This window comes from Sarcophilus harrisii, chromosome 2 (assembly GCF_902635505.1).
Source record: "Sarcophilus harrisii chromosome 2, mSarHar1.11, whole genome shotgun sequence".
Taxonomy (NCBI): domain Eukaryota; kingdom Metazoa; phylum Chordata; class Mammalia; order Dasyuromorphia; family Dasyuridae; genus Sarcophilus; species Sarcophilus harrisii.
This window is the reverse complement of record NC_045427.1, coordinates 520723803-520750954: the sequence shown is the minus strand read 5'-3', so window position 1 is coordinate 520750954 and position 27152 is coordinate 520723803. Positions and strand designations below refer to the sequence as shown.

The window sequence follows — 27152 nt, the reverse complement described above, 5'->3', positions numbered from 1 at the left end:
CCAGTTCCCGCAACCTAGCCACTACATTTATTTGCAACATAAAAATTTTAATGTAGACCTCATGTACACTTAAATACTGACTTTAGATATTATCTTATTATGATATATAGCATATCATTTAGAATCATTAAAAATGTACAAGCTTAAAGCTTAAACATGTACCCAAAAAAAAGATCTCTAGTGTGGTCTGACAGAAATTTCTCTTCTCCAGGAACATTACAATTTGATATAAAACAAGGTAACTAAAAAAAACCCACACAGCTAACTATATTCTTATTACTCTATGAAAAAAACTAATTTGCCTTTGTCAATAACTTTACATTTTGAGTAGAGCCAGGCTGGACTATAAGTAAGAAAGTAAGCAGGGAAAAGAAATCCTCTTACTTATCACTTTTTATACATGGAAAATCTTATTCTCATATAAGAATGTTATGCTGAGGGTTTGATGTCTCTTCTGGACTTCAGAGAAACAGGAACATGGGTGGCTGTCATGCCTCACTGAGATACAAAGGTCTCTGGCTCAATACTGGTGTACAGAGGCATGAAGATCAGATCCCAGAAAAGGGAAACATTTTTTACAAACTTGTATAAAAATTGAAAATTCTAAATCACTCTAAGTGGTGAAATGTAGAATATACTCATCAGTCACAGGAAACTCAGTCAAAGAAAAAGAAGCTAACTGCATAAAATCTTACTTCATTTAGTTAAAAGAAATATTTCAAATAAGAATTCCAAATAGAAGAACAATGATCACCTCTGCAGTTTTTAGAAATGTAATTACAATTATGATTAGAAATTAAATACAAGGTGTCATTTTATGCATCCTTGGAAAAGAACTAAATTTTGTTAAGTTCCATGTAGTAGGAGAGCCTAACTAAAGGCTGACAAACTTTACAAAAGGAAAGTCCTCAAGGGTGTTTGTTTTTACTGAATAGCTATAAATGAATTGTAACATGCTTTAATTTTTAGTATAACAAATATATCTAACACAATGAAATATTTCTGAATTATATAATTATAGACTACCAAAAATGAGAAAATCCTCAAAGATTATCTAGTCCAACTAATATAAAAAGGGAAACAGGTTGATACCAAAACTTGTCCCTAACTTACTGCTTCCTTAATTTTTTTTTTAATCACTGGACAATAGAGAATAAAAATGTGGTCCCAGTCTCTCTGAGAGACTGAATTTGGAGGTCTCTAGTCCTAAATTTTACAACTATATTTGAAGGCACTACTTATCTTAAGATTTTCCATCAAACTACCAGGAGATAAAAACAATAATGCCCCAGTTATCAGTAATTCATGCAGTTTCTCACAGCTAGGAACCTGCTCAGGATTAGATTCAAGATAAGATAGTAGGACTAATGAGGGACAAAGTGTACATGCCAAATGCAGAGTATTTTCCAAATGTTGCATCAAATCTCATCATTTTGATATGAGGCAAGGGCTAAGGTATCTATCTGCCAATTCAAATGTCTAATCCAATCTCTTTGGTTGCTTCCTTAGTATTTGAAAATTTGACATACACATACACACACAAAATTAGAATTTAAAAAAAAATCCACAAAATAAAATAAAAATAACACCCCCTTAAAAGCATCCCTAAGAAGTAGGAACCTAATCAACTGATTCTTCTGCTACTCTATGGCTAGCAAATTCACATCAAATTCTACTCCCTTCAAAATCTGATGTTTCCTTAAACACTTTACCCCCCTAGTTCAACCTTTACTGTCACTATTGCACCTTTATTCTACCCTTGGACACAAGCAGGGATTATCATACTCTTATTCTCACCATTACCCATAACTATTCTGTTACCATGATCTGAAACTCTTGAAATTACTCGTATATTGTCTTATTCTACATAAATCCTTAGTCTTTATTTTAACCTACAGTCACTCTATTCCTCCCTGATCTTCCTAGCCTATAACCTCTGTTTTGGGTTCAGTGTCTCCCTTCAGCCTCAATTCTATATTATGCCTTATTCATGAATCTCCCACCTTACCTTTGTGTTCCAGGAGTTACCAAACCTCAACCTTGTGTCATCCCCACATACCTTCTATTTTTTCCCACAGTTTACTTAATTTTCCAGGGAAACTATGATGATGAAGACCTCAAAACATTTGTTATTTCATCTTAACTGGGCAATCCTATTCTTCTATTACCATATTTTCCCCAGCAACTGTTCCAAAGATCCCCAACATTTTTTTCCTCTCAGCAAAGTACTAAGTATTTCATTTATTTGTTTGTTTGTTTTTCCTGAAGCAATTGGTTTAATTGGCTTGCCCAGGGTCACACAGCTAGGACATGTTAAGTGTCTGAGCCCAGATTTGAACTCAGGTCCTCCTGACATCAGTGCTGGTGCTCTAATCACTGTGCCACCTAGCTGTCCCTACTAAGTATTTTATTAGGAAAATACAAAACATCTGATGTGAATTCCCTCTTATTTGTTTTCCTTTCTTTTTTTTTTAATTCCTCTGCAGCTCAAAATACCTTTAGATCATTCCTTCTTTGTTCCAGTCTCTTGAAAATGTGGCCTACATTGCCAAGACCCTCTACCCAAGGCCACAGCCTTGGTTCATCATCTAGCATTCTCCTTGAACAGTCTGTTTTTTAAATTATTCCCTCATCTTCAGTCTTCTTTGCTCTCTATAATTCATCCAAGTTTCCTTCATCCTGAATGCTGTCCTGTGTCTCTTCATCCTTCCACAAACTAGAAAAAGTCATCTACCTTCTTTACTTCTATTTACTTCTCAATCTCTTGCAATTTGGCTTCTGAATCCATCATTAGATTGAACCAGCTGTCCCTAAAGTTACCAATATTCTCTTTAATTACTAAATCTAATGATTTTTTTCTCCATCTTCAGCCTACTGGAGTTCTAGGTTTTGACGCAGATAACCAATTCCTCCTACATACTTCTCCCCTTTGCTTACATGACATTGCTCTCTTATGGTTCTCTCTACCTGTCTGATCAATTCTCAGACATCTTTGGTAGATTAGCCATTTCCTATCTATCAGTAATGATCCCATCAGTATCTTCTATCTTTATACTCTTTCTCTTGAAGATTCCTCAACTCCCATGTCTTCAATTACCATCTTTCTATAGATGACCACCAAATCTGTATATCTAGCCCTAATCTTTCTCCTGCACTCCAGACTCACTTCACCAATTTCCTGATGAATATCTTTATTATCTCAAACTCATTATGCTTAAAATGGATCTCATCTTCTCCCCTAATCCCACAACTTCTCAATCTCTTTTGATAGTAACACCATTTTACCAATCACCTAGGTTTCCAAACTTGGAGCCATCCTTTCTTTTACTCTCTGATATCCACTGAGAATTTGCCATGACATCGATTCTACCTCCAAAACATCTCTCACATCTGTCCCTTTCTCTTCTCTCACATGGGAATCTTGCTAAACATTTCATCTAGAAGATGATTTAGAAGAGAAGTCACTGTAACAACCTAATCAGTGTCCACGGTTCTAATTGCTTTCCTTACCAATCTATTTTCCACACAGCTGTGAAAATAATTTTAAGCAACAGTTCTGACTGCATTGTTGCTTCTAGGATCAAATACAAATTTCTAACAATACAATATACTTGGGATGGAAAAGGCCATCTGCATCCAGAAAGAGAACTATAAAGACTGAATATGGATCAAAACATAGTATTTTCACTTTTTTTTTCTTTCTTATGTTTTTCTCATGGTCTGATTTTTCTTGCACAACTTGACAAATATGGAAATACATTTACAAGAATTGCACATTATTTAACCTATATCAGATTAGTTGCTATCTTGGAGAGTGGGGAGGTCAGGGAGGGAGGAAGAAAAATTTGGAACATAAAGTACAAAAATAAATGATAAAATACTGAATATTAAAAACAAAAAAAAACAATACTGCTCAGTGAGGAACATAAAGAAGATGAATTCAGAAGATCCTTCCACATGTATTTTCCACGTGTGGACCTTTTCATAGTGTTACCTCTATGCCTGCTCACTCTCCACATTAACAATGTATATATTTGTGGGAGTATGCTCAAATTTATGGAGAGAAAATTCTATTGCAAATAATTTTACTGAAGTATTTCAATAAATGTCTTTGTTTTGAACTAAAAAAAAAAGTTTAACCCTAGCATTTAAAGCTTAATTTCTCACTCGCCTTTCCAGATTTCATGTTACTTACCCCTTTGCATACACTATGCTCCAAACTTGCCTATAAAAGTTGTTCTCTGAAATCAATATTTCAAGTTCTTTGCTTCTATATAGCCTTGTGCCCTGTCCATAAATGAATTTATTTCTCATCTCCATCTCTTACAATCCTTGGTTTCCTTCAAATTAGTCAGATACCACCTCCTACATGAATTTTCCCTCACTTCCCCAAGTTCTTGGTATGCTCTTCCTCCTAAAATTATCTTGTAGCTTGTATTTTCTTACCTGTTTATCTGCTGTAATTCCATAGTAGAATATAAGTTGTTTGTAAAGACAGACTATTACTATTTAGTTTTGTGGCCCTAGTGCTTACAAAGCACCTTACAAGAAGGAAGTAACTTAAATGATTTGAACTCCCTCATTTCAAAGAATCATGAAATGATTTCGCCCACTTTATTAAAGTCATTCCATTAAAATATTACTTTATTGCTTAGTAAATTTTTTCTTTCAGAAATAGTATTAAAGTAAACTTCAGCCCAGTTATCCTTTAATAAACACAAATTCCAAATGAGTAGTATCTAAAAAAAGGAGATTTTACTTTATCAAAGAATTCAAAAGTTCTTTGAAATGTAAAGAATTCCTAGTATTATCTTCAATAATTTCCTTCTGCTGACAAATTTTAATTTAGCTTTTTAAACAAATAGGTACTACAGTTAATATTACTCATAAAACCTCCTTTCAAACAAGAACTAAAATAAGCATAGGGAGAAATCAGAACTATAGATCTTTGGTCTGCTATTCTTCCTTGAACAAGGATTCTGTAGTTTGTTAACTATTTACCATCTTCTCTTTATTAACTATTATTTTTAAAGTAATGGATATATAACCCCATGATGAAAAGCTGACATGCTAGAATGGGCATTTATATTTCCAGGAGAACTGTGATGTGAGTTACCTCTTCATATTTCTGGAATTTGTTATCACCATTATCACTCTATAACAAGGAAGAAGCACAACATTACCTTCATATCTCCAACTGTGAGTGCCTTTCACTCAACTTTTTGAATCTCACTTCATTCTACCTTCGGTTATCTATTAGTGGGTACTGACAATCGTGGAAGTGCCATTTATTTGAAGTTTAGAGAATTGCATGAGGGAATTTTTAAAATAATGACACTGAATAAGAGGAAAAATGATCAAACCTTGTCCATGCTGAATAATGCCTGGTACTGAGGAACAACTGCATTACGTGGTTCAGTAAGAATCTGTACAAGAGTTTTTTCATCTAGGCTATGCAAGGGAACCACCACAGGTAACCGTCCCACAAACTCTGGAATCATGCCAAATTCAATGAGATCTCTGGCTTCCACATGGCGTAATAAACGATCTTTTTCTTCAATGTCTTGATGGGCATTTGATTCCCCACTTCGGTTGGCAAGATCTGCTGCTGCTGCAGCTCTCCTGCCTTTTCCTAAATTAGCTGGTGTTCCAAATCCAAGATACTGCCAAAGAAAAAAATATTTGGTTAAGAGAAGTTCTAAGAATAAAAAAGTACATATGTTCAGCAGGGTTCTGTGTTATGGATAAAAATCAAAATGATAAATATTACAGCACAAGAAATGTGTCCATTCCTCTTCAAGGTTATAATTACAGAACTTTCTGAAAATCTTTTTTAAAAAACATTTTTTTCCAGACAAAACACACCAGAAAATTGTAAGTTTTCTTACTTTACATGCACGAATTAAAAAAAAAAGGGAAAATAGTAATTAGCATCAGTTCAATTATAAAAAGATCATGATATAAATAAGCACCCACCTATTCACCCATACATACACAGTATTCCATTAGAATGATTAGAAAAGGGGAAAGGGTTTTTGAATGCAAAAAGATAATCTGTATGAATGATATGAATGAATTAAACCATGAGAAGGTAAGGAGATATAATTTTATATTTACATGTTGCCTTTAAACTGAATTTATTAAAAAGGTAAAGTCTAATAAAATATAATGGCAGCAAAAAAGTATTTTTGCATGTTGTTAATGAGATCTATGGCTTTATTTCTGATATTATTTTTAAAAAGTTTTATTTTATTTTAAGGTTTTATTTGAAAAACAGCTAAGGAAAAGATATATATATATATATATATATATATATATATATATATATATATATATATATAAATAATAATTATCTATAGAATTAACAAATATGCTTTTTATTATAAGAATACAGAAAAGGCATTTGAAAAAACCTGGGAGATAGTTATTATTAACTCCCTTAACAAATGAGGAAATGGAGACTGGAATGAAGGAACTGAGATCAGTGAGAACGATCCTGTAAAAGTGGATGAGGGCTTGAACTAATTGATAACTAAGTGGATGTAAGATCTATGTTAGTGATAATGCTGACAAGATGTGGCAACTGACTGTATATATGAAATGAGGAAGGTCAAAGTGACAAAGATAACTCTGAGGCTGGGAACTTGAGCAATCAAAAAAAAAGTTTTTTTTAAATTTTCCTCAATTACGTGTAAAAGCAATTTTTTAAAGTACTTTTTTTTTTTTTTTTAAACACATTGAGTAATTCTATTAACAGAAAAGTTGTGAAGGGGTAGATTTTTTGGGAGAGAAAACAATGAGTTCTGTTTTGGCCATGCTTAATTAGCAAAGTAAGTTTAAAATAAGATCTCATTTTACTAATAACATTAATGATCTCATCTTATTATGTCTTTGGAAAGCTCACCTTCTCATTTTTCCTCCTGCTGATTATTCTGTCTAAACCATTAAAAGCACCAGATGCAACAAACAGTATGTTTGTTGTATCAACTTGCACTGTTTCTCCACGAAGTTTTCGGGAATTCTTTTCTGGAACATTGACTATTGTACCTTCTAAAAGTTTTAACAAACCCTAAAAAAAAAAAAATGAAAAGTTTATGACATCATATAAAAGTACAACACTGAATAGCAAAAAAGAAAAAACTGAAACTGCTTTTCTCAAAGAGGAAAAGCAGAGAGATGATAAAACAAAATTCCCAACTTTCACGCCACATAACAAAGTAAAATTCAGATAACATTCTGTTGTTAATTTCTTCTGAAGTTAATTCAAGACCCTGTTATTCAAGAAATCACCAATTTGAATTTCTTGGCTTATGTGATTAGGTTCTTCAAAATTAGTATTAGTAAATACTTTTTAAAAAGTAAAATCTCTCTCTTTGCCTCAGACTAGGAAACAGGAACTACTTACTCAACCCAGAATTTATAAAGTATCTGAAGTGCTTACAGCTTCTAAACCTTTCCCCAGTTCTTAAGGGGGAACTTTATAATTAAGAAGTTTTTTTTTAACTTAAGAACTCTGTTCAAAGTAATAATCAATTATAATTCCAAAAGATTGAAGATTAGAATGTCTCCCACCTCCTGTTAAAAAAATGATACACTAATATGCATAATGAGATAGACATTTTTAGACATGAAGAACATGGGAATTTCTGCTTGTCTATGTGCTTATTACAAGTATTTTGTTTTTATATTTTCTTTCGGAGGAAGAAAAAAATTCCAATGTCCTTTAATTATTTTCAAAGGGCCTCTATTTTCCAAATATTGGCTAGATTGTTTCAATGTATAAGAACAAAAATGCAACTCACCTACATTAAAATTTCAGACTAGTCTTATTAAAAATTGGATGCTGGAAAAGTATCTTTTGTATTTTTATTATTTATGCATTTATTCCTTTACTAAAATCATAAACTGAATAAACTGATTATTATAGCAATGATAATGCAAGGAACACAGAACCAGGAGTTAAAAGACTTGGGTTCCAAACTTGACTCTGCCATTAACCAGAGTCACTTGGGCAAATAGTTAACTTCATTGGGGCTCAATGTCCTTTTTCTGTAACATGAGAAAGTGGGATTAAAGAATTTCTAAGGCCCTTTTCCCCTGGAACATTTAAGATACCATACACAACTCTTTAAAATAAATGAAACTATTTAAAACATGTCTAAGCATAAAGGGAAAAGAAATTTATTCATGTGTAAACATAATAATCAGAACACTAAGAAATATTTGTGAGAAAGTCCTTTTTCAAATGCCACTGAAACTTAATTTAAGGGCTCTGGAAAAATGACTCAGAAAACAAAATTTAATCTTTTTATCTTTCGAAATAACTCAGACTTTCAAGTAATATGATAAAAGCACTCAGAAATATCTTTCTTTATAAACTCTGGGATTTGGCAAGGTGACACAAAGTTTACTGTGGAGATAGTATGAATAATACAGACTCTAACTGAATGTCAAACCAAACGTACAATATCTAGGAAGTTGATGTATTCCCTCCTTTTTAGTAGGCTTGAACAAAATATTCAACTGCTTACTTGCTGAACGCCTTCTCCACCTACATCCCGTAACTGATGAATGCCTGGCACACTGCCAATCTTATCTACTTCATCCAGAAAGACAATTCCTATAATTTAAGGAGGATTCTATTTATAATATGAAATATGAAATACATACAATAACCTTATCTTTAAAATATTAAGTAGCAAAAGTAAGTTTTAAAATTGTTACACAACATATGCATTTGTTTCCCATGATACAAACATACTTGCTTAATTACCCCATTCATCTTTTTTCATGTGTGCTATTATGATTTACACAGTTTACTAAGATGTAAGATCCCTGTACCCTATTGACGTTTCCTCCTAGAACTGTACTTCATGCTGGAGGTTTCTAGTTCTTTTTCCTGAGAAGAATCTTTAAAAAAAAGGCCCTTTCTTACTTCTAGGGGGATTATCTACTTGTTCCAGAGAAATGGAGGTAGGGGAGGCAGGAGTAATCTGCTTATATCTGTCTTTAAGGCTGGAAACAGGAAGTATGATGACAGAGGAAAAATGGGCCATGAAGCAGCAGGTTCATACAGGCTCTTGTACAAAAGGTTGCTTCTGTTTCTCTTTTGTCTCTAATTAGAATAAAAACCTACAAATCAATCAATGAGCATTTATGTTCTTAAATTACTATCCACTTTAGCTCTATGACACTGGCATGGATGTGAGGGTGGCAATAATGAGCAAGGGCTCCTAGGTGACTGGGTCTTCCAGCCTCCCTGTGTGTCACCCTCACCAAATTCCTTTTAGGGAAGAACTTCTATGCAGTGCACTAAATATGGTAGAGTATGTGAAAAATATGCATTTTAAAAAGTACTTAAAGTACTTCTTAAAGAAGCACACTTAAGAGGACTTTATTTCTCTATCCAAAATAAAAACCAGCATTCTAATACCCCAACACAATTACTTCAGCAACTTTATTTCTAAATTATACCAATTAGGGGACATATGAGAAATCTAGAGAGAAATTACCTTGTTGTGCTTTTTCTACATTATAATTGGCATCCTGTAGCAATTTGGCAATCACAGATTCAATATCTTCACCTACATATCCCGCTTGAGTCAAGGTAGTGCAGTCACAGATAGCGAAAGGTACATCAAGGCATTTAGCTAAAGTTTGGGCCAGCAACGTTTTACCTACAAATAGAAACAATAACCAAGAGTTCTGCTGGGCCTATCGGCCGTGCTTTGGAAGTACCACAAAACTAAAAAGTGAATTCATCTTTGAATATAGTCATTATGCTGCTTCTCCAGTCTTAGTCTGTGAGCTCTCTGAGGGCAATATCTGTCTCTTACCTCTGTTTTTATTCCTAGGGCTTAGTCCAGTGCATAGCAGCTTTATAAATGCCAATGATTGACAGCACTTATCAGATCACTGAGGCAGGTGGTCCTGCTGTTCAAGTCCCAAACTCTTCTCCAATCCCTTTCCTAGCTCCTTTAATTTCTCAGATTTGGGTTGTTTTATAAATCACCTCACAAAGAAAAGGTGCTGGCTCATAAGGGACCAACATCAAGCACATGAAGCCAATGAAGAGTTAATAACTTATGATAAGACTGAAGTTTTGGACTTCCAAAAAACCACAGCCATATAATAAATGGTGTTGAAGAATCCTAAATCAACCTTTTCTCTATAATAGCAATGTTTTTTCAAAAAGTAAGAAAATATTTACATTATTTACCTGACCCAGTTGGTCCCAGCAACAAAATATTACTTTTTTCAAGCTTTATGTCATCATGGGCAGAATCTAGCACTTCACCTCCCCTTTTCTCCTGAGGTATTTGTTGATTCACTTGCTGCTGCATTGATGCTCCTAGAGCATTGCCATGTGGACTAATTCCAGCAATCTGAAGTAATTCTGAAAATTGAAATATTGAAAATACCAAAGACAATTTCACTTAAATTGTTACACACATCCACATCCACCTATCTAAAGTCAAATATCTTATGATATTTTACCTAACAGGCACCAATGCTTTGTGCTACATTAAGACAGCACAGCTAATGCTACTAAACTTTTTTAGAAAGCACTTTAGAAGCACTTGAATTTGCCTATTACACCTATTTAAATAATGAAGTAAAAAATTAGAGGTTCATTGAAAAAACTAAAAAACTAAAATACAAATAAATGGCCTTGCACAAAGAGCACAGAGCTTCAGGATTTGAGGTGGGTCTGCTCCTATATATGGGATAAGATCCTCTTTCAATGATCAGAATTCTCCACAATCAAAGGATATGAACATACAATTCTTAGATGAATAAATTGACACTATTTCTAGCCATATGAAAAGATGCTCCAAGTCATTATTAATCAGAGAAATGCAAATTAAGACAACTCTGATATACCATTACACACCTGTCAGATTGGCTAGAATGACAGGGAAAGATAATGCAGAATGTTGGAGGGGATATGGGAAAACTGTGATACTGCTATACATTGTTGGTGGAACTGTGAACACATGCAGCCATTCTGGAGAGCAATTTGGAACTATGTTCAAAAAGTTATCAAACTATGCATACCCTTTGATCCAGCAATGTTTCTACTGGGATCATATCCCAAAGAGATCTTAAAGGAGGGAAAGGGATCTGTATGTGCACGAATGTTTGTGGCAGCCCTCTTTGTAGTGACCAGAAACTGGAAATTGAGTTGGATGCCCATCAATTGGAGAATGGCTGAATAAATTGTGGTATATGAATGTTATGGAATTATTATTCTGTAAGAAATGATCAACAGGATGATTTCAGAAAGGCCTGGAGAGACCTACATGAACTGATGCTGAGTGAAATGAGCAGGACCAGGAGATCATTATATACTTCAACAACAATACTATATGATGATCAATTCTGATGGACCTGGCCATCTTCAGCAATGAGATGAACCAAATCAGTTCCAATAGAGCAGTAATGAATTGAACCAGCTACACCCAGGGAAAGAACTCTGGGAGATGACTATGAACCACTACAAAGAATTCCCAATCCTTCTATTTTTGTCCACCTGCATTTATGATTTCCTTCACAGGCTAATTGTACACCATTTCAAAGTCCAACTCTTTTTATACAGCATAATAACTGCTTATACATGAATACATATATTGTATTTAACTTATACTTTAACATTTTTAACATGTATTGGTCAACCTGCCATCTGGGAAAAGAGGTGGGGGGAAGGAGAGAAAAAGTTGGAACAAAAGGATTTGCAACCTGTCAATGCTGAAAAATTACCTATGCATATATTTGTAAATAAAAAGCTAAAATAAAAAAAAAGAAAAGAAAAATTAAAAAAAAATTCTCCATAAAACCAACTGTCATATAATTTGTCTGGATCCCTGGAAGTTCAGAATCATACAGACACTATATGTCCAAGGCAAGACAGAAACCCAGACAGAGCTTCCTGACTTCCTGACCTTAATTACTGTCAGCCACACAATTCTGCAAGTGACTATGCATATATGCCATCTAAATCCATCATGGCTCACTCATCTTAAAAGCAAAATAATGCCTATTCTGCCTATTTTAATACTAAAATGGGATAGATTTGGAATGGAAATACTTTGAAAAGTAAAATATGCTGGGGTAAGGTATTTTGGAAGCTAAGATGACTAGAAGTAACATGATGTAATAAAAAAGAATATTGTAGAGTTGAAATCATTGTAGTTGAAATGAGTTCTAATCCCAGCTTTACAACTAAACTACTTGTGTGACCCTGAGTTAAGTGAATTAATTTTTCTGGATTTCAATTTTTTCATCTGTAAAATGAAAGGTTAGGAATAGGTGGATTTTTAAGCCACTTTCTGATAATAATAACTGACATTTACACAGTAACTTACAAATCACTTTGTATCCATTACTTTATTTGTTCCTTACAACAGACTTGTGAAGTAGATGGGATAAATATTATCAATTTTTCAGATGAGGAATGAGTCATAGTTATTAGTGATAGAGCTAGATTTGAACTTTAGCTTCAATCTCTAATATCTAGAAGTTTTTCCAGACAGAAGGGGTAATTAACTATTAGGTAAAAAAAAAAAAAATGGGATCTAAATACATCTAGAACACTAGTAAAGCCAAAACAATGGTAAGGATCTAATAAAATGACATTTAATAGTCTAAAGTCTTACATATGGAGTTTCAAAAAAATCAGCTTCTTAAAAAAAAAATCAGCTTCTCAAGTAAGGGATAGAAAAAGCTTACTCTAGTTTTTGATCAAAATGAGTCAACCATGAGATATGGCAGTCAAAAAGTTTAATGTTTAAGGTTCCATTAACATAGGCAGTAGAAATTTCAGAACAAGGAAGGCCATAATCTCACCATACTATACTCTTCTAATCAAACTACTCAAGAAGAATGCTTATTTCTAGAAGTAACATTTTAAGAAGAACAATGACAAATTGGGGAACTCCCAACGGAAGAGTGACTAGAATGAGGAAACATATAAAAATGGAAAAGTCACAAAATCTCTCTGGCCTTTGGTTCCTATCATCTAAAATGGGGATAACATAGTAACCCCAATGGGGTTACTATGAGATCATGTGATAATGAATAAAAATAGTTTTGTACACCTTAAAAATCCAACAGTAAATATTTAATGTTTACTGAACAGAAATTGATTGGAGTGGTCACTATTAATTTCCAAAGTGCCCTTAAACAGAATGTTTTGCAAATATATTAAAATGAATAGAGCTGACAAAAAGTAACATAACTGGCCCCACAGTGCTCTTTTATCATTATTAATAGTTAAGATATCTGTAAGCTAGTAATTTCATTTTTTATAATCTGACAAATAGGAAATCCACAAACTTCAAAAATAAAGTTATTAATATGCAATGACATAATTACTGACATAAAAATACTACAGAACATTATTCTGCAGGCTAATAAGGTCACAATAGAAATGAGCTACGAACACCAGACACAGCAAACTACACAAATAATGCTGAAAAAACTCCCTGAGACTTTTATATTTCATACATGTTTAGATAAACATATTTAGAAGGCAATGTTTTCCCAATGATATACATGCAAACAGATACATTGCTATCATTACTATTGAGATATTTGACTAAAACAAAATTTAAAAGGCAGAGACCTGAGAAATCACTTACTTGTAAATCTGTACTCATCCTCCCGTCTTCTTATTTCTAATTCTAAAAGAGAAATAAAGAGCCAAATAATCACTGTTACATATGGTCCCTTGTTAGGTATAAAAATAGACCCCTTGCTTTTGTGGGGACCCCCAGAGAAATTCCCTGACCAGGACGTTAAATTCTGGACATAGAGTTAGTGATCCTAGTCAAACTGGCAAAAAACCCAAACAAACAAAAAACAACCCTCTAACTAACCAGTTGATTTTTTTTCCCCAGTGTGTAACCTCACAAAAAATTTATTCCACTGATGTAATTTGGCAAACTTTGCACTTGTTGATTCCTTAAACTTTTGACCTGATACTTTGGATCTGTCAGTTATTAAGTCCTGCATTTCTTTCCTTGTAACATCTCTCACATGTACCCCCTTCTCTTCCGTGACTCTAAAACTTGCTACAGACACTCACTGCCTCCCTAGATTATTGCGCCAATCTGCTACAAGGTCTCCCTGCCTCAGGTCTTTCCATACTCAGCAGACATATTGATCATCTTTAAATTCAGGTGTGACTATATCATCCCACCTCCTCCATTCTATAAACTCCAGTGGCTCTCTATGTCCTCAAAGGATCAAATATAAACTACAGCCCTTCATAAACTTATCCTTCCGACCTTTCCATACTTCTTATACATTACTCACCCCCATGCACACACATCTGGTAACACACTGGGTCTTATTGTTCCTGACACATGATACTCACTCTGCCATGCAAAATACATTCTCACTAGCTCTCTCATGCCAGAAACACTCTCCACATCTTACCTTCTTTCAAGTTTTAGCTAAAGTGCCCCTTTCTGCAAGAAACCATTCCCAGCCCTTCTTAATTTTAGTGCCTTCTCTATGAGACCATTCTCACTTATCCTGCATATAACTTGTTTATCTTTAGCTGCTTGCATGCTACCTCCCATATTATAGCATGAGCTCCTTGAGGGCAGGGACTTTGGTTTTCTTTTGTATCCCAAAACTTAGCATACAATAGATGCTCAATTAATGTTATCTGATTTGACATAAAAATAGTATGTAGTTGTTTTTTCAGGATAATGTAAGAAAAAAAGAGGAAGAAAAAGAGGGAAAAACCTACCTCCTTGCCTCTTCTAATATATTAAAAGAAAACTGCTTATTTATAAAATTTCTTTCAAGTTTTCACCTTCAAAAAAATTTAAGTGCTTCATTTTTAAAAATTTCATGATAAAATATGTAGGTAAGACAGGTAGATTAGTCTATCAGGTCATATACAAAGATCTGTACAAAAAACAACTAGAAAACAACTTTTAGAGATATAGAGCAAAAACAAATAACTAGGGAGTTACTAAATGTATACTGTTTGAACAATATTACCCAAATGAATCTGTGGATTAATGGAATAGTAATCATAATGCCAATGGACTGTTTCACAGAATCAGAAAAGGGACGATAAATTATTTGGAATAAAAGAAGAATATTAAGGGAAATTATTATATATTATATTTATTATATAAAATACATCATAGTATACATATATATTTAAATAATTATTAAAATTATCTGGAAAAATTGATGAAATAGATTACGTAATCCTGAACTAGAATCAAATATTTATAAACAAACTAATTTTTACTAAATCTTACACAAAAACACTGGGAAAGGAAAAATTTTCCAATAAAATTCTGGGAAAACTAGATAGTGATAACAGAAAATAGGGTCACATTTACATGATATAGCCTATTTTGTTTAAAAAAAGAGAGAAATAATGACAATTGCAGAGAGGCAGAAAATTCTTAGCTATCCCCCAAATAGAATTATAGGTAGCAAAAAAATAGACGACTTTTATATATGAGATTTTCTACAACAGAAAGCAATGTGCATACAAAATAAAAAGAGATTGAGAGGGACTATATAATTTTTGTCTCTCTATTCACAGGATATAATCCAGTATTTATTATGCAGTTGGGAGTTTAATAAATGTTTATTGAGATGCCATGTAAACTTAATCTCTTCTACTATATATGACAAATATAAAAACAAAAGAAACAAAAAAGATGAAGTGATGCAGAATAAAAAAAAGAAAAAAAAAAAACAGAGCCAAAAAAAAAAAAATGACTATAATTATTTGAATAACAGGAACAAAAATCTGAAAAGACCCACAAAATAAAAACTTCAAAGGGAACATGAAAAAAGGGCATTCATTACCATAAATAAAATTAAATAAAATACTGTTTTTAAACAAACTATAATTCATAAAAATTTATTGTTTGATGTACCATCTTTTAAAATTCTTATTATTGTATGCTGAGTTTATTGATGGTTAGTTTGATAATTTTAAAAAAATCTTATTTAGGGGCAGTAGGTGGTGCAGTGGTTAGAGCACCAGTCAGGAGGACCTGAGTTCAAATTTGGTCTCAGACACTTAACACTTCCTAGCTGTGTGACCCTACATAAGACATTTAACTCCAAATGCCTCCTCAGTAAAAAAAATAAAAAAAAATAAAAAACCTTATTTAAAAAATTAGAATGATAAAATTGGCAAAACCACTGCAAAAATTTGTATTTTTTAAAGACGCAAAAGTTAAATTACAGGATATATGAGAACGCTAGTTTTAACTAAAATACAGAACTTGTTCGTAGTACATTCAAGATGCAGCCTCATTTAATCAGTTACTTATTTGGTCTCTGTAAATCATCCTCAGATACTATATCCATAAAAACTTAATAAAATTTAATAAAAAGTTGTAGCAGTCACTATTTTTTGCTACTTAAAATTACTATATTAAGCTTTTTTTTTTTTACTACTACAGTCCATAATATCAAGATAGCTTATTGAAGAATCACAATCTACCATTTACAATGACAACTGAGTGACCCATGGATGCAAATTTTTCCAAAATAACTAGGAACTAGCTGTCATAAAGTTGAATTTCAAAAAAATTCTATGCCTCTAAAGCAACAGCACTTTAAAAAGATAAAAGGGAAAACCAGTTACTATCTTCTAAATATAGTGAAATTAAATTACAAAAATTACCAATAATAACACTAACCTCTAGGAGTTAATGATGTCTGCTTTTCAACTTCTGCCTGCTGCCTCAAGTTGGCTGGGATATTATTATAAATTCTCTTGTAATGATTGTAGACAGCAACTGAAAGCACCTTCTTGGCAAATGACTGACCAACAACATATTTGTCGAGGTAGTTATAAATCTGGGGAACAGAAATGATTAGAAATGAAAAATGATCAAAATTTATTTAACCAAGTCACAGCATAAATATAAAGTATCAAGCATATTTTATTTAAAATAAATCTGAATTAAAATGCTAAGAAATAAAATTGAGTAGGAATGATATCCTTCTTTGTGTTTATATTCTTAACAGACTATAGAGCCTGGCAAAGAATAGACAATTGATACTGACTAAGCTGACTAATTCAGAGGCACAAAAATTCTTAATGAAGAGAAGCTCAACTTTTGTTTTTAAAAGTACTTTGTACTTTTACTACTTGTTTTTTTGTCAATGTTTAGTACAGGAAACAAAGAAGAATACAAACAAAAACATTTAATGACAACACAAATGAGCATTAAAAAGGTTTTTGTCACTGTTGGTTAATTAAGACTTTTTCCAACTTAATCACATCAACTCTTTTCTTACCTTCTTCAAAAGGATACAGACAAGACTGGAACCAAGGTTTACTTTTTCATAAAAAGGAATTTTATAACTATCAAAAAATTACCATTTACACATATTTAGTAATCAGAGACATTTAGAATTTGACAGATATGAAGAAAAACTTAGCTAGATGTTATGATTCTGTGGAATGACAACAGTAAGATTCAATTCTATTTTCATACCAATAATTTAGGGCATAGAGGCAAATTTCTTCAGCCTTTTGAGCAGGATCTTTAAAAATGATCATCTACATATTTTCTGAAGTTTCATTTGAAAACAAATGTCTAGATTACACATACATTAGCACAAGATAATCTTAAGGGTTATTTTTTCCTATTTTGTTATTTTACATGGACAGTTCAAGTTTACAATATACATTTAATACAATTCTTTTCCATATTTCATACACATCATCACAACTATAAATCCAGAAAATATGTCAGGACATACCTGAATAGGGGAATCCCTAGGCTCACTAATGAAAACTGATGAGGGTGGAAGATTAAAAAAGGGGGAAAGGGGAGAGGATGTAGAAGGGGAAGCATACTAAGAAAAAAAGTTACAAATGAAAAGGTGGAAAGAAGAAAGGGAGATTTCTTAATAGGGATGCTGCCCACTAAGATCTGGTAGGAGATACCCAGTCAACGAGAAAGGCTTTGAGCTCTCCATGAAAGAGCCAGGTCATTCCATGGCCAAAACCATCTATAAGAACTACAAGAAAATAAAGTGGAACACCAGGTTGCCTGGGCACCTTGATCAACAAGTAGTTTCAGTACATAGTTTAAAATGCAGATTTGTAGACATGTGAAATATAATATTTCATTCACACTGTTTCAAAAGGGAATAACCATAGTATACTAGGATACTTAGGTACAATAGGCTAAAATCAATGCAAAAAACATAGCTGCTGCTCATTAAGGATCATGCAATTTATTTTTGATATAAAGCTACTTTAATAATCATTTGAATACTTTTTTAAATTGGTATTTTAAAATACAAAAAACACTCAAATTGTAACAAATGAATGCAGCTCGGATATGATCACAAAAAGCAATTAATTTCTCTATTTAAATATTAAATATTTACAATAATTCAGATCATTATGCCAAAGTTTTGAGGCTTACCTATGTTTTATCATTATTAAAGATTAGAATTCACTATGGCCTTAGAATTTATTGGGGAGAGGGGATGGAATATTTTAAGGAAAGAATGCTTACAAAAGATTAAACTAAAACCTATACCTTTTTGGGGGGAGGAGGTGGTTTCTGTTGGAATGCCAATTTTACAGCTTCTGCTGCTGATTCAGGCTCTTTAATTATGCTTTTCTTTGAGTCGGCTTCAGATAGCACAACAAAAAAATGATGACATTTTTCACACTTCACAAATCGGGTGGAAGCTGTGAAAGAAAAAAGGTGAACAGGGGCAAATAAAAGAGAAATTATTCAAGTAGCAATTATTTTACCTTATGGATTTAATATAAATGAAAGCTGTACCCCTGAGCAAAAGTGCCCTGATAGCCCACTCACTAGCAGCAAAAAAGCTTAGAATTATTAGTTCAAAATAACATACTAAATGAACTATAAAAATAGATGGGTTTAGTAAATATGAAGCTTTGTTAAAGCTCTGCAAATCTTTTCTCCAAGAATTATGTTAGGTTAAATTAATATAATCACTTAAGAGGAAACAAAAAGAAGACAGATTTGTGCTTGAATAATGTAACACATTGTGGTGGTGGTAGTTTATAAAAAGCTGAAAATAAGTCACTAGGACCAGGCATTTTGACAAATAACAAACTACAACTCTGCAGGTGCTGTTGAAATTCTGAAGCTGTCAGATTTCGAAAGAAGAAAAATATAGATAAAGCTCATTTCACCTGTAAAAATGCAAAAGGCATATATGTAAAAGGCATAAGAAGTCAAATGAATATTGATAAATCATTTAACTTTAAATATTCCCAATTATTTCACTATTTAATTACTAAAGTTCTTATTCTTTTGACCTAAAATCACTTTGTATACAGGAGGGAGAACTTATGAAATAAAATAGAGTAACAACAAAAAATATGAATGTAAATACCAAATATGACTAAGACAATATGATATCTAGGCAAAGTATTTAACTTATATGTATGTGATTTAAAAAAAAAAAAAAATCAAGCTTTACAATCCAACAAAGACAAACCTGAAAAGCTAGAAAAGATTTCTTAGTTCTAAACTATAAGCCATTTATATACAGTGCTCTCTGCTGTGGGCTACAGTACTTTGGGAAAACAAAAATCACCTGACAATTATGTTTATACTAAAGGAAAACAGGAATAGATGATCAATCTAAAACAATAACTAAATCAACATCTGTCCACATGATTTCAGAATGTGTTCAGAAGCCCACATAATTTTATCTCTTTCCTTGCCCTCTTCTCTCTCCATTCAACTCTTGTTTTGGTAGTTTAGGGCCGAAAGTTCACCAATGTCACTGGCACTTGGATAGTCAACAATTTTACTTTCACTATTTTTGTATAACATGTAACAATTTCCAATACTAACCAAACTACAAGGAATTGTTCTTTTGAGAAAGCTATACAAACACAAAATTAAATTAATATTTATATTGCTTATTTTGTGAAAAAATGCAAATACACCTAAATATTCACATAATAATTCAAAGGAAAATATGAGAAAGGTAAACCTTTCAAATTTAGAAAACAAATGTTTGTTGTAATGCAATTTTGATTTGTTTTCATTCTTAGATTCAAGATAATTTTCAAAACTTATTTTTTATTTATTTGATAAATTTTAAATGGCAAATTAGAAAAATGGATTATTCATCTTTTTTTCTTTTTTAAAACCCACGGCAAGAACACAGTAAGCATTTAATAAAAGAAAGCCAACCAAATTTGCATATAACCCTCTGCACATAATCCTTTTCCAAATTTCTAACTGCTTTCCCAAAGGCCAGATTGTAATGAAGCACTTATTTACAATGGGTTTAGAAGTAACCAATGTCAAAAACTAAAAACTTCTAGAGTTTCTCCTACTTTCAGATGTGACCAAAAAATCCTGCCTGCCCAAGAATACAAGAGTAAAATATCCCTCCCAATGGAAAACTAGGTCAAAGGGCAAGCATGCCCGGTATGACACAACTCTTGTTTACTGTCAAGAGATTACTTGATTTTTACCTGAACTAGAATTTGACACTGAACTGGATTTTAAAATATATTCACATATTACAGAGAAAGAACAGATTTTGTATGTTTCACTTGGATCTGTTTTCCTAGTATCCCATTACTAAGTACTTACACATCATAGAACTAAATCCTTGAAACTTTTACATATCAAAATGAAATTTTTTTTTCTTTAACTCCCATAATACTTAAAGGATGGTGGTAGTGAAGTTTTAACATTTCATAAATATTTGTATTTATTAAAATTTTGAATTAGAATTTCAAAGATTTTGTAAAATTTAAAATTTCCTTGAAATGATTTCCTAATTTTCTTATATAAGAATATGTAACACTATGAAAACCTCAAATTTCTTGCCTATTCAGAAGCCCCTTTTTCTCCAAAAACCAGTGATCATCAAAGATAGAATAAGACTGCATGCACATGCTTGTCAGATTCCCAACAGTTATGACCTTGCTTTCAAAGGCCACTAGGAAAAGTTCCAAATTAACCAAAAGTTTTGAAAGAAAAAGAGAGAGAGAGTGCGCATAGAGTGAGAGAGAGAGAGAGAAAGAGAAGGAAGGAGAAAAGGAAAGAAGGAAGGAAGGAAGGAAGGGAGGGAAAGAAAAACTCTTTCAGGAAGTTACACCTTGTTTTCACCTTCCATGAAATTATTTTATAAAAACCCTTAGAATCCAAGGATTTTGTTGTTCATCTCTGTGATTCAATAGAGCAATGTCTTGCAGAGACCAGAGAGCAGGCATTTAATAGACTGAATTGACCTGAATCAAAAAGTATTAACTCAACAGGTCATTTTCTGGGTTAAATTAGGCAGATAACCTATATTATGTCAATTTCTGGAAAGGTGACAGATTCAGGGTACAGACAGAAATCCATATTTTTAGACATGGTCAATGACGAATTTCTTTGGATTGACTAAGCATATCTGTTAAAAGGATTGCTTTTTTTTTTTTTTTCCCACCAGATGAAAAGGGAAGGTAGGAACAGAAAATATCTTCTGAGGGAATAAGAAAAAATAATTATTTCTTTAATTCAGAAGACTGAAATTTCCTATAGTAAAACAATTTAAAAGGAATGTCTAAAATTCAAGTTTTTGCAGACTTTTTAAAAATACTTAACAGATTTTCAATGATAATTAAAGAACACTTAGAAATTTAAACAACATTCTACATAACTGAAACAGCTACACAATTTCATAGATTGAAATTACATATTTTATGTATTAAATATTCTTTATTTTAACTCAATTCCCCTTTCTGTGTTTTCCATGCTGTTGCCCATTCCTATATTATCTTATTTCCAATTTAGAATAACGATATGTGAGGTATTATGGATTCATTCACAGGCATGAATTTTAGAGGTCTCTCAAGAATACCTTACTAAGCTGTGAAAGGCAACAATTATCCTACATCTATTACTAACCAAATACAGTCTAACTGGTAGAGATGTAAAGGGGGCTAGTTTTGAGCAAGGGATTCTTATGGCAATTATTTACTTTCATTCTTTAAAGCCAGCCACTCACAAAATACCAGTTTTTCCTTTGACTAGTCTACCAAAGGGTAAATACATATCCATGGAATACATTTTGTTTAAATAATATGTAAGTAAACACTATCTTTTTAAAAGATGGTAAATTCTACAGGACTTAGCAAAAAATAAATAGCTGCTGTCTGGAAGGAAAAGTAGGTGAAATGTCCAGAATCCAATTTTTAAAAAGTCAAGGAAAAATCTAGGAATACAGTTTTTTTAAATATCTAATTTAATATTCAATATCCATTCATTTGTACAAATTTCTTCTTTAAAAGTAAAGAGTTATTTGCTAGGTCTGTAAGGTTTAGAAATTTGTCTTAAGACAAGGATGTTTGTGTTAAACCATAAGACTAAAAAGTCATAGACTAATGCCAGTAAAACTGAATAATTTATAATCTAATAATCTTATTTTTAATTCACTCATACTGACTCTTTTCTATGTCTCTTCAGGGCATAACAATATACTTCTAAAATCATAAGACTCCTGTTACTCATTCACTCATCTCAAAAGCAAAAACTTCTTATACTGATCTCAAAAAGAAAAATTATGTAATATTAATTCTAGAAGAGTCATCTAAATGATCTTAGAGATCATCTAAACTTTTCCCATCTCACTATCCAGGTGAAGAGAGTCCAAGAACCTTAAGTAAATTATCCATGGGCACTGATGAAGAGTATGACTTTTAACTCCATTCTGTGCTGACATCACACTACCTTAAAAATGAATTGTGAGTCTCTTTTCCTTCATGGGTTTAGAAAAAGGGGAGCATCAATACATAGGTTGAGGTTTTTTATTACCTGTGTTTTTTTGAGATTGTAAAATTATAATAGTTTTTTTTTTCTTTAAGTGAGAATTTTATGTTTTTAAATGTCTCAAAATGCAAGGTGAACTAATTGCAAAAAGTGAATGCTGCAACTAGGTATATTTTAATATGGTGTGGTGGGTGGGATTCTAATAAAGTCAGACACAAAAGCTTGACAAGCCTGTCCTTCAACCTTCTTATATCTGGAACAATTAAAGGGAGAAGGTGGTTCAAAGGGTGGTGTCAACTGAATCACTTTTTGAATTACTGTCATTTGCTTAAGCAGTGATAGTAAATGTGACATTTCCTTCAGAAAATAACATTAGTAATAGCACCTCTAGATTTGGAAAATTAACATCGTTTAAAAAGATATGTACAATATGGATTCAATAAGTCTTCATTTTCCTACTCTCTATATCACTTTTTTGTCACTTATTACAAAGTACTTTATATTTCAGATGTGCTTTATATCTCATGTATTAGTATTAAAATTCCTTGAGGGCTTCAATCAGTATCTTATTCTTTGTTTTTCCCCTCTATTTTCCAGAATGTATCAGTGCCTTCCTTGTACATAGGAAGAATTCAACAATGCTTGTTTAATTAATTAAATTTTTAATGAAAGAAGTTATGTAAATGCATCTTTGACTTAAAGGCAAGTCTTATGCCACACATCAAAAATACTAAATACAAAAATAATTAGTAATCACGGTCTAAAATTTCTTCTCTTAAATCAGTGGTGTTAAATCCAAATAGAATCAGCTCCCTCCCGACCACATATTAAATGAGAAAATTTTAAAAATAACATTATTGAAGTTGGTTGTTTTTTTATTTTGTTAAACTTTTGCCAATTACAATTTAGCATGGAGCAACTAGGAGAAATTTTTTTGACAGCTCTGCTCTCCACTATTATGACAAATATAAATATCATAATATCTGTAATAAGGAATAAAACAATTCTACTTTCTAAATTACTACAATTAATTTTTAAAAATGTTAAGAGGAAAGAGAGAAAAAGAAGAAATGAGCAAAGAACACTAAAAAGCAACATTATGTTAACACTTACATACAAAAGTCTCCACATGTGTACACAGATCACCACATTTTGGACATCTCAACTGGTTTCCTCCTTTCCCAGAACTCCCAGAGCCTGATTTTTTACTGCCTCCTTCACTCACTGGTTTCTAATGTTTGTGGGAAAAAAAAAAAAAACAGGAATGTGTTAGTTTCACGCAATTATTTTATATACAGCTTGATAGTGTATGTTTATACTAATAATATTGTAAGATCAACTATAATTTTTATCCCAACTTCTAGTTCTTGAATGTTATCAACATACCTGACTTATGAAGTTTTTTACAATTTGACTTATTCATTAGGCCTGGTCAAATTAATTTCATTTACATTTATTTTTGACAATTACATTCATTTCTTTATATATTTCTCCTCAATCAAGTAAGCCTTTCCTTGTGATAAAAGTTAAAAAAAAAAAAAAAAAGAAAAGAAAAGAAAAGAAAAGAAAAACTCTGCAAAACCTACCATCATACCAATTATGCTTGACAGTATGTGCAAACATTCCATATCCAGAATCCCTTACCCCCCTCCACTAAAAGAAAGGAAGCAGTACAATTTCTTAATACTTCTTGGTCATTATAATTACATTGTGTTTTGTTTCATTTCCTTCTTCTTGGTTATGTTGCACTCATGGTATATATTGTTTTCCTGGTTCTTATCTTCAATATTCTGCATCAATTCATGTCTTTTCATGCTTCTTTTCACCATGTATTTAGTGTTTCTTATATCATCTAATATTTCATTATAGTAATGTACCACAATTTACTTATATATCCCAAAGTTTCCAATTCACATTATTATTATTTTGTGATGTAGATATAAATGTGTATGCGTGTGTATATATCTATATCTATAACTGTGTACATACACACACACACACACACACACACACGTTTTCCTTTTTGATCTTCAAGTTGAGGTATATCAGCCTACTAGTGGTATCTTAGGTTCAAAAATATGGACATTTTAGCTACTACTTTTAATAATTTCTAATTACTGTATTTGTAAATATCAAATATTTTTCCATCTACAAGTCATGAAATAAAGTTCCAATTGTCTAAAAAGCAAGTTTGTGAATATTTTGTATAATCTATCTGTGGTATGTAATGTATGTCATTGCATTCAATAAACATTGGGAAAGAATTTAGAACTTTGTCTCCATTGTTCTAAACTGTGCAAATCATCTAGCTGAATACTAGGCTTATAACAACCCAAACATATCAAAGAAATAAGAAAAAGACACATGTAAATACAAAAATATTTTAAGACACTTTTTTATGATGACAAACTAGAAACTATGAGAGAATGGCTTAAAACTACATATGCATATGAATGCATTAATAGAATATTATTAAATCATTCAAAATTATTAAAGGGATGTTTTCAGAGAAACTTGGGAAAATCTATATGAACTAAAACAGTGCATGTATTATTATTTACCCTCTGACAGAAAAGTGATAGACTCAGGGTGCAAAATAAATTTTTTTTTTTTGGACAAAGGCCAATGTGGGAATTTGTTTTGCCAATGTAAATGTTACAACGGTTTTGTTTTTCTTTCCCCTGTCCTAGGTTAGGAATGGGAAAAGAAAAAGAAAATCAACTTCTGTTAAATTAAAATAATTAATTTTTTTTGAAAAGATCAATAAACATGAGAAAGAGGTAGTTACTAGTGGTAAGCAATTACAGATTCGTGTATTTGAGCCAAAAGTGTTATGATGGTAGATGGAAGGTTTTTTTTTTTAAATCTTTGATAATGCCAATACCTTATGGAATGCAAATTGATTCCCCACATGGCATCACAGAATATAGTATTTTACCACAATGCTACATGTGGGAAAAATGCAATCTGCGAAAAGTACAATTAGTTATGGAAAATTAAACACATGTTATTAGGGGAGCTATAAGTACAACTATTTTAGGGAAAAAAAGGTAATTTGGAATTTTATAAATAAAGTGCCTACAAAGTCAGTACCCTTTGACCCAGAGATTCTACAATTAGGTTTATATCCTAAGACCACCACTGACAAGAATAAAGTGACCATATATACCAAAATAGTTATAGCAGTACTTTTAAAAATGGCAAATAATTGCAAATGAAGTAGATATCTGTGAACTGAGGAATGGTTAAACAAGCTGTGGAATAGAATAATATTAGAATACATGGAATACATATGTGTGTATGTATATATATATGTATATATATATATATATATATAAAATGAAAAGATCTATGAACTGAAAGAAAGCAAAATCACACGTGATGACTACATTAATTTAAAAAATAAAATTGTGGGTTGCAAAATTACAAAGAATTAGAATTACATTACATAAGATGCAAGAAGCTATGCACCCCTCCCCCTTGCAGAGATAAAAAGCCCACAATTCTGTTAAATTGCACATATTTTCAGACTTTCTGACTCATTGATTAACTTTATTGATTATTTTTCTCTTTTTTGGTCTCTAAAAAATAGTGCTATATGGGTTGATTCTTTGGGAAGACACAGAGTAGGAATGAATAATGGGAAAATTCTGGTAATGTTAAAAAAACCAAAGGATACCAATAAATTTTAAGAGTTCTATTAATAAGACTCTGTGATGACAAAAACAGGCAACAAAGTAGATATTCACCATTTAGGAAAAGCTGAACTAATTATGTATACAATGGTCAGGAAACACTACTGAACCATAAGAAAAAACACATGAGAAATTCAAAGAAAACTTGGAAAGACATGTACATACATAATAATGACAAAAATATGAAAAAAAAATTAAAAGATAGCAGGATTCTAAAGACCAAAATGACCATTCTAGAGTACAGGAAAAAAGATGATTAATCCATACTCTCACACTCAGACTCTCTCTCAGCAAAGACTATAACAGACTAGGGATGGAGAATGCTGCACATGTTTATCATACATTACAGATGTATTAGTTTGTTCTGTTTAACTGTGTATCTTTGTTACAAAAAAGATTAGGGGCAGTATTGAGAAGTGGTAGTGATTTTTTAAAAAAGCTGATAAAACATTCTTCCCTCCTCCCAAAACAAGCATGCTCATGGGCAAAAAAATATTCCCAGATGAAGGGGGAAATGTTATCATCCTGTTTGCTGGGTAAAAAGTTATACAATATCATATAAACAAATTAGAGAATACTTAATAACTGGAAAATAGGAAATAGAATGAACTTAAGTGAGTATCTGCATTAGGCTAAAAGATGGCTTTTTAGCATAGATATCACATCATGTTAAGAACGAGAA

General features: G+C 32.1%; 1 protein-coding gene across 2 annotated transcripts in view; it reads right to left on the bottom strand.

The window, feature by feature from the left end:
- CLPX (caseinolytic mitochondrial matrix peptidase chaperone subunit X) overlaps positions 1–27152 on the bottom strand; it is a 46332-nt gene that overhangs the window by 6548 nt on the left and 12632 nt on the right. For both annotated transcript variants that reach the window (XR_004232395.1, XM_003755649.4), the window contains exons 3-11: positions 23889–24006; positions 18555–18709; positions 16692–16851; positions 13641–13682; positions 10220–10396; positions 9513–9677; positions 8532–8620; positions 6905–7069; positions 5364–5663 (exon numbers count right to left, since the gene is read on the bottom strand). Coding sequence is in view for 1 of the 2 variants with exons in the window: in XM_003755649.4 (XP_003755697.1) it covers positions 5364–5663; positions 6905–7069; positions 8532–8620; positions 9513–9677; positions 10220–10396; positions 13641–13682; positions 16692–16851; positions 18555–18709; positions 23889–24006 (1371 nt within the window). In the remaining variant the exon portion in view is untranslated. The remainder of the gene's footprint in view (positions 1–5363; positions 5664–6904; positions 7070–8531; positions 8621–9512; positions 9678–10219; positions 10397–13640; positions 13683–16691; positions 16852–18554; positions 18710–23888; positions 24007–27152) is intronic.